The sequence below is a fragment of the Leptodactylus fuscus genome, chromosome 10, assembly GCF_031893055.1.
Source record: "Leptodactylus fuscus isolate aLepFus1 chromosome 10, aLepFus1.hap2, whole genome shotgun sequence".
Lineage (NCBI taxonomy): Eukaryota > Metazoa > Chordata > Amphibia > Anura > Leptodactylidae > Leptodactylus > Leptodactylus fuscus.
The window spans coordinates 984718-994719 of record NC_134274.1 but is presented as its reverse complement, the minus strand read 5'-3'; the positions used below and the strand labels follow the sequence as shown (position 1 = coordinate 994719).

The 10002-nt window shown below is 38.3% G+C and overlaps 1 protein-coding gene across 1 annotated transcript; it reads left to right on the top strand.

The window, feature by feature from the left end:
* The first annotated feature begins 391 nt into the window (after positions 1-391).
* KCNK18 (potassium two pore domain channel subfamily K member 18) lies at positions 392-9645 on the top strand. The gene is made up of 3 exons (XM_075257597.1): positions 392-593; positions 8103-8213; positions 8786-9645. The coding sequence occupies exons 1-3, from the start codon at positions 392-394 to the stop codon at positions 9643-9645; spliced, it is 1173 nt and encodes a 390-aa protein (XP_075113698.1).
* Positions 9646-10002: the final 357 nt, after the last annotated feature.

Here is a 10002-nt window from a genome sequence, read left to right as displayed (position 1 = left end):
TATCACACAGGATAGGATTAGATACACAGCTCAGTATACAGTATCACACAGGATAGGATTAGATACACAGCTCAGTATACAGTATCACACGGGATAGGATTAGATACACAGCTCAGTATACAGTATCACACAGGATAGGATTAGATACACAGCGCAGTATACAGTATCACACAGGATTGGATTAGATACACAGCTCAGTATACAGTATCACACAGGATAGGATTAGATACAGCTCAGTACACAGTATCACACAGGATAGGATTAGATACAGTAGCACAGTGGGGGTGGGGTGGGAGCACTTTGCTCTGTGGATCGATACCTTATTCCCGGTGCATTAGTCTGAGTGCTCCGGGGCTTCTCCGTCACTCTCGCTCTCTTCTCCGGCTGGATCATGTCCCGGTGCTGCGGGCGGCTGACGCGGCTCTTCTGGCTCCTGTTCCCGCACGCCTGCCTGGTCTTCTCCCTGGTCTTGTACAGCGTCCTCGGGGCTTTGGTGTTTTATAAACTGGAGGAATCGGCGCATAATCGCACGTACCGGCAGGAAGACGTCCTGGAGTCTCTATGGAACGCGTCTACATCCAACATGAGCAGAGGTGAGTGCGGAGCCAAGTGCCAGGACAATCCCATCAGTCTGGGCCACCCCAAAGTCAGCACCAAATAACGGGGTCACTAAAGGTCCCTGGCCAGGACTTCACTGTGGCAAGACGATTGTAAGCGATGTGTGTGTGGGGGAGACGACCAATCGTATTTATTTATAGAACACCAGTAATCTCATAGTGCTGTACATGATTATATTAATCCCATGGTGCTGTACATTATTATATTAATCCCATGGTGCTGTACATGATTATATTAATCCTATGGTGCTCTGTACATTATTATATTAATCCCATGGTGCTCTGTACATGATTATATTAATCCCATGGTGCTCTGTACATTATTATATTAATCCCATGGTGCTCTGTACATTATTATATTAATCCCATGGTGCTCTGTACATGATTATATTACTCCCATGGTGCTCTGTACATTATTATATTAATCCCATGGTGCTCTGTACATTATTATATTAATCCCATGGTGCTGTACATGATTATATTAATCCCATGGTGCTCTGTACATTATTATATTAATCCCATGGTGTTGTACATGATTATATTAATCCCATGGTGCTCTGTACATTATTATATTAATCCCATGGTGCTCTGCACATGATTATATTACTCCCATGGTGCTCTGTACATTATTATATTAATCCCATGGTGCTCTGTACATTATTATATTAATCCCATGGTGCTGTACATGATTATATTAATCCTATGGTGCTCTGTACATTATTATATTAATCCCATGGTGCTCTGTACATTATTATATTAATCCCATGGTGCTCTGTACATTATTATATTAATCCCATGGTGCTCTGTACATTATTATATTAATCCCATGGTGCTCTGTACATTATTATATTAATCCCATGGTGCTCTGTACATGATTATATTACTCCCATGGTGCTCTGTACATTATTATATTAATCCCATGGTGCTCTGTACATTATTATATTAATCCCATGGTGCTGTACATGATTATATTAATCCCATGGTGCTCTGTACATTATTATATTAATCCCATGGTGTTGTACATGATTATATTAATCCCATGGTGCTCTGTACATTATTATATTAATCCCATGGTGCTCTGTACATGATTATATTACTCCCATGGTGCTCTGTACATTATTATATTAATCCCATGGTGCTCTGTACATTATTATATTAATCCCATGGTGCTCTGTACATTATTATATTAATCCCATGGTGCTGTACATTATTATATTAATCTCATGGTGTTCTGTACATTATTATATTAATCCCATGGTGCTGTACATTATTATATTAATCCCATGGTGCTCTGTACATTATTATATTAATCCCATGGTGCTCTGTACATTATTATATTAATCCCATGGTGCTGTACATTATTATATTAATCCCATGGTGCTCTGTACATTATTATATTAATCCCATGATGCTCTGTACATTATTATATTAATCCCATGGTGCTGTACATTATTATATTAATCTCATGGTGTTCTGTACATTATTATATTAATCCCTTGGTGCTGTACATTATTATATTAATCTCATGGTGATCTGTGCATTATTATATTAATCCCATGGTGCTCTGTGCATTATTATATTAATCCCATGGTGCTCTGTGCATTATTATATTAATCCCATGGTGCTCTGTACATTATTATATTAATCCTATGGTGCTCTGTACATTATTATATTTATCCCATGGTGCTCTGTACATTATTATATTAACCCCTATGGTGCTCTGTACATTATTATATTAATCCCATGGTGCTCTGTACATTATTATATTAATCCCATGGTGCTCTGTACATTATTATATTAATCCCATGGTGCTCTGTACATTATTATATTAATCCCATGGTGCTGTACAATATTATATTAATCTCATGGTGTTCTGTACATTATTATATTAATCCCATGGTGCTGTACATTATTATATTAATCCCATGGTGCTCTGTACATTATTATATTAATCCCATGGTGCTCTGTACATTATTATATTAATCCCATGGTGCTGTACATGATTATATTAATCCTATGGTGCTCTGTACATTATTATATTAATCCCATGGTGCTCTGTACATGATTATATTAATCCCATGGTGCTCTGTACATTATTATATTAATCCCATGGTGCTCTGTACATTATTATATTAATCCAATGGTGCTCTGTACATGATTATATTACTCCCATGGTGCTCTGTACATTATTATATTAATCCCATGGTGCTCTGTACATTATTATATTAATCCCATGGTGCTGTACATGATTATATTAATCCCATGGTGCTCTGTACATTATTATATCAATCCCATGGTGTTGTACATGATTATATTAATCCCATGGTGCTCTGTACATTATTATATTAATCCCATGGTGCTCTGTACATGATTATATTACTCCCATGGTGCTCTGTACATTATTATATTAATCCCATGGTGCTCTGTACATTATTATATTAATCCCATGGTGCTCTGTACATTATTATATTAATCCCATGGTGCTGTACATTATTATATTAATCTCATGGTGTTCTGTACATTATTATATTAATCCCATGGTGCTGTACATTATTATATTAATCCCATGGTGCTCTGTACATTATTATATTAATCCCATGGTGCTCTGTACATTATTATATTAATCCCATGGTGCTGTACATTATTATATTAATCCCATGGTGCTCTGTACATTATTATATTAATCCCATGATGCTCTGTACATTATTATATTAATCCCATGGTGCTGTACATTATTATATTAATCTCATGGTGTTCTGTACATTATTATATTAATCCCTTGGTGCTGTACATTATTATATTAATCTCATGGTGATCTGTGCATTATTATATTAATCCCATGGTGCTCTGTGCATTATTATATTAATCCCATGGTGCTCTGTGCATTATTATATTAATCCCATGGTGCTCTGTACATTATTATATTAATCCTATGGTGCTCTGTACATTATTATATTTATCCCATGGTGCTCTGTACATTATTATATTAACCCCTATGGTGCTCTGTACATTATTATATTAATCCCATGGTGCTCTGTACATTATTATATTAATCCCATGGTGCTCTGTACATTATTATATTAATCCCATGGTGCTCTGTACATTATTATATTAATCCCATGGTGCTGTACAATATTATATTAATCTCATGGTGTTCTGTACATTATTATATTAATCCCATGGTGCTGTACATTATTATATTAATCCCATGGTGCTCTGTACATTATTATATTAATCCCATGGTGCTCTGTACATTATTATATTAATCCCATGGTGCTGTACATTATTATATTAATCCCATGGTGCTCTGTACATTATTATATTAATCCCATGATGCTCTGTACATTATTATATTAATCCCATGGTGCTGTACATTATTATATTAATCTCATGGTGTTCTGTACATTATTATATTAATCCCATGGTGCTGTACATTATTATATTAATCCCATGGTGATCTGTGCATTATTATATTAATCCCATGGTGCTCTGTGCATTATTATATTAATCCCATGGTGCTCTGTGCATTATTATATTAATCCCATGGTGCTCTGTACATTATTATATTAATCCTATGGTGCTCTGTACATTATTATATTTATCCCATGGTGCTCTGTACATTATTATATTAACCCCTATGGTGCTCTGTACATTATTATATTAATCCCATGGTGTTGTACATTATTATATTAATCCCATGGTGCTGTACATTATTATATTAATCCCACGGTGCTCTGTACATTATTATATTAATCCCATGGTGCTCTGTACATTATTATATTAATCCCATGGTGCTCTGTACATTATTATATTAATCCCATGGTGCTGTACATTATTATATTAATCCCATGGTACTGTACATTATTATATTAATCCCATGGTGCTGTACATTATTATATTAATCCCATGGTGCTGTACATTATTATATTAATCCCATGGTTCTCTGTACATTATTATATTAATCCCATGGTGCTCTGTACATTATTATATTAATCCCATGGTGCTCTGTACATTATTATATTAATCCCATGGTGCTGTACATTATTATATTAATCCCATGGTGCTCTGTACATTATTATATTAATCCCATGGTGCTCTGTACATGATTATATTAATCCCATGGTGCTCTGTACATTATTATATTAATCCTATGGTGCTCTGTACATTATTATATTAATCCCATGGTGCTCTGTACATGATTATATTAATCCCATGGTGCTCTGTACATTATTATATTAATCCCATGGTGCTGTACATGATTATATTAATCCCATGGTGCTCTGTACATTATTATATTAATCCCATGGTGTTGTACATGATTATATTAATCCCATGGTGCTCTGTACATTATTATATTAATCCCATGGTGCTCTGTACATTATTATATTAATCCCATGGTGCTCTGTACATTATTATATTAATCCCATGGTGCTCTGTACATTATTATATTAATCCCATGGTGCTGTACATTATTATATTAATCCCATGGTGCTGTACATTATTATATTAATCCCATGGTGCTGTACATTATTATATTAATCCCATGGTGCTCTGTACATTATTATATTAATCCCATGGTGCTCTGTACATTATTATATTAATCCTATGGTGCTCTGTACATTATTATATTTATCCCATGGTGCTGTACATTATTATATTAATCCCATGGTGTTGTACAGTATTATATTAATCCCATGGTGCTGTACATTATTATATTAATCCCATGGTGCTCTGTACATTATTATATTAATCCCATGGTGCTCTGTACATTATTATATTAATCCCATGGTGCTCTGTACATTATTATATTAATCCCATGGTGCTGTACATTATTATATTAATCCCATGGTGCTCTGTACATTATTATATTAATCCCATGGTGCTCTGTACATTATTATATTAATCCTATGGTGCTCTGTACATTATTATATTTATCCCATGGTGCTGTACATTATTATATTAATCCCATGGTGTTGTACAGTATTATATTAATCCCATGGTGCTGTACATTATTATATTAATCCCATGGTGCTCTGTACATTATTATATTAATCCCATGGTGCTGTACATTATTATATTAATCCCATGGTGCTCTGTACATTATTATATTAATCCCATGGTGCTCTGTACATTATTATATTAATCCCATGGTGCTCTGTACATTATTATATTAATCCCATGGTGCTGTACATTATTATATTAATCCCATGGTGCTCTGTACATTATTATATTAATCCCATGGTGCTCTGTACATTATTATATTAATCCCATGATGCTCTGTACATTATTATATTAATCCCATGGTGCTGTACATTATTATATTAATCTCATGGTGTTCTGTACATTATTATATTAATCCCATGGTGCTGTACTTTATTATATTAATCTCATGGTGATCTGTACATTATTATATTACTCCCATGGTGCTCTGTGCATTATTATATTAATCCCATGGTGCTCTGTACATTATTATATTAATCCCATGCTGCTCTGTACATTATTATATTAATCCCATGGTGCTGTACATTATTATATTAATCCCATGGTGCTGTACATTATTATATTAATCCCATGGTGCTCTGTACATTATTATATTAATCCCATGATGCTCTGTACATTATTATATTAATCCCATGGTGCTCTGTACATTATTATATTAATCCCATGCTGCTCTGTACATTATTATATTAATCCCATGGTGCTGTACATTATTATATTAATCCCATGGTGCTGTACATTATTATATTAATCCCATGGTGCTCTTTACATTATTATATTAATCCCATGATGCTCTGTACATTATTATATTAATCTCATGGTGTTCTGTACATTATTATATTAATCCCATGGTGCTGTACATTATTATATTAATCCCATGGTGCTCTGTACATTATTATATTAATTCCATGGTGCTCTGTACATTATTATATTAATCCCATGATGCTCTGTACATTATTATATTAATCCCATGGTGCTCTGTACATTATTATATTAATCCCATGGTGTTGTACATTATTATATTAATCCCATGGTGCTGTACATTATTATATTAATCCCATGGTGCTCTGTACATTATTATATTAATCCCATGGTGCTCTGTACATTATTATATTAATCCCATGATGCTCTGTACATTATTATATTAATCCCATGGTGCTCTGTACATTATTATATTAATCCCATGCTGCTCTGTACATTATTATATTAATCCCATGGTGCTGTACATTATTATATTAATCCCATGGTGCTGTACATTATTATATTAATCCCATGGTGCTCTGTACATTATTATATTAATCCCATGATGCTCTGTACATTATTATATTAATCCCATGGTGCTCTGTACATTATTATATTAATCCCATGGTGCTCTGTACATTATTATATTAATCCCATGGTGCTGTACATTATTATATTAATCTCATGGTGATCTGTACATTATTATATTAATCCCATGGTGCTGTACATTAGTATATTAATCTCATGGTGATCTGTACATTATTATATTAATCCCATGGTGCTGTACATTAGTATATTAATCTCATGGTGCTCTGTACATTATTATATTAATCCCATGATGCTGTACATTATTATATTAATCCCATGGTGCTCTGTACATTATTATATTAATCCCATGGTGCTCTGTACATTATTATATTAATCCCATGCTGCTCTGTACATTATTATATTAATCCCATGGTGCTGTACATTATTATATTAATCCCATGGTGCTCTGTACATTATTATATTAATCCCATGGTGCTGTACTTTATTATATTAATCCCATGGTGCTGTACATTATTATATTAATCTCATGGTGATCTGTACATTATTATATTAATCCCATGGTGCTGTACATTATTATATTAATCCCATGGTGCTGTACATTATTATATTAATCCCATGGTGCTCTGTACATTATTATATTAATCCCATGGTGCTCTGTACATTATTATATTAATCCCATGATGCTGTACATTATTATATTAATCCCATGGTGCTGTACATTAGTATATTAATCTCATGGTGCTCTGTACATTATTATATTAATCCCATGATGCTGTACATTATTATATTAATCTCATGGTGATCTGTACATTATTATATTAATCCCATGGTGCTGTACATTAGTATATGTCTATTGGAGAGGAGAAGACAGAGAATGTCAGCAGGTTGGAGAGTCAGAGGGGCTGCTTATGGAGTAGAGGCGGGTGAATATGAGGTCTAGTGTGCCCCTTTATGTGGGTGGCAGAGGGAGAGACCAAAGGAGGCGGTGAGGGACAGGAGGCTGGAAGCAGGGGGGTGGTCTGTGTTAATGGGGATGTTGTAATCTCCCATGATGATGGTGGGGGTGTCTGTGGATAGGACGTGTGTGACCAGGTCGCAGTGAGTCCCGGTGGTCAGTGAGGCCGCGGTGGGTCCCGGTGGTCGGGGTTGGACTTCCTTGCTCTGGCCAGTGATTGTCTTCTCATCTTTTTTCTCTAGAACAATTTAAGGATCTCTCCAAGGAGCTGATCGACCTCTACAATAAGGTCACCATGGAATGGACTTTCTTCAGCTCCTTGTTCTTCTGCTTTACAGTCTTCAGTACAATCGGTAAGATAAGGATTAGACGGGAGGGGGGGGGGGGAGCAGGTATCAGCCTGCAGGGGGCAGCAGAAAGCGAGAAGGAAGAACAGGAATAATAGCCCCCCCCCAGAGATATTACTACTAACCCCCCCCAGAGGGCAGAGATATTATTACTTACCCCCCCCCCCCCCCCAGTAGAGGGCAGAGATATTATTACTTACCCCCCCCCCCCCCCAGTAGAGGGCAGAGATATTATTACTTACCCCCCCCCCCCCCAGTAGAGGGCAGAGATGTTATTACTTACCCCCCCCCCAGTAGAGGGCAGAGATGTTATTACTTACCCCCCACCACCAGAGGGCAGAGATATTATTACTTACCCCCCCCCCCAGTAGAGGGCAGAGATGTTATTACTTACCCCCCACCACCAGAGGGCAGAGATATTATTACTTACCCCCTACCACCAGAGGGCAGAGATATTATTACTTACCCCCCAGTAGAGGGCAAAGATGTTATTACTTACCCCCCCCCCCCCTCCACTAGAGGGCGGAGCTATTTTCCACCATGCCTGGGTCACTCTCTGATGTTTGTCTCCCGCTCAGGTTACGGTCGGATGGCCCCCATCACGCAGCTGGGCAGGGTCGTCACTATGATCTACGCGGCCATCGGGATTCCTTTGATGCTTCTTCTTCTGGCAGATCTTGGTGACATCCTCGCCGTCTGCCTGTCCAGGACATATAACTATATGCTCGATGTCTGGCATAGATGTTTCCAGAAGAAGCTGACCCTGTCCCATAGCTTTTCCTTCCTGATGGGTCGCTCGGAGAGGTCCAGTGCGAGGTCCACCTTGGAGAGCCGAGTGGCCATGACGGAGCCGCTCAGTCTGACGGACATCCTGAAGAACCAGGCGCCGGTGAAGACCAGCTACTTGCAGCTGAGGAACCTCAACATCTTCGAGCTGCTGATTGTGAAGGACACTGCAAGGCTCTTACCCAAGAAAGGGCCGTATACGAGGTGCTACTCCTGCCCCGAGCTGGACATTAAACAATCCCCCCATCCGGCCCTCTTAAACTTTGACAAGCTTGGGGAGGAGCTGGACCAGCTGGACGTGCCGATCCTCCTCATCCTGTGTGTGGTGATGGCCTTCATCATGTTGGGGGCCCTGATCCTGCCCCTGTGGGAGACCTGGGGCACCCTGGAGGCCTTCTACTTCTGCTTTATAACACTCACCACCATTGGCTTTGGCGACGTCTTCCCCGAGCACCCCAAGTTCTTCTTACTCCTGTCCGTCTATACGGTGCTGGGCATGGCCATCATCTGTATGGCCTTCAAACTGCTGCAGAACCGGATGGTGTCCTTATATAAGAAGTGCCTGACTTGTGCCAGCAGGGGGCAGGGTTACGCGGTGGCCCCTGAGACGGCGCAGAACTGGGGCCACAAGATGCCATTTAAGGAGTCATGATGTTGGCGTGGCGATACAGCACGTGCACATGGCGGACACTGGCGGAGCCCTTCATACAGCGCCTGGGAAGATTTCTGCATGTTATGGAGTTGAAGCCCTCGAGCCCTGAGCGCACATCCGCAAGGGACAGAGGCACTGACACCCCCTCAATATATGTAAGGGCCACAGCCAGCAGGGGCCACTCCGGTTATTGCCTGCACAGGATCGGGCTCATCAGGCGGCAGCAATGGCCACTGCATGCTTTGCTTCATCTATTTATGAATGATACGTAATACCAAGCCCTGGGTGTCCCCTGTTATTAAATGGTACGGCCTGAGATCATGTGACCGCCACATAATAGCGACAGCGCCCCCCTAA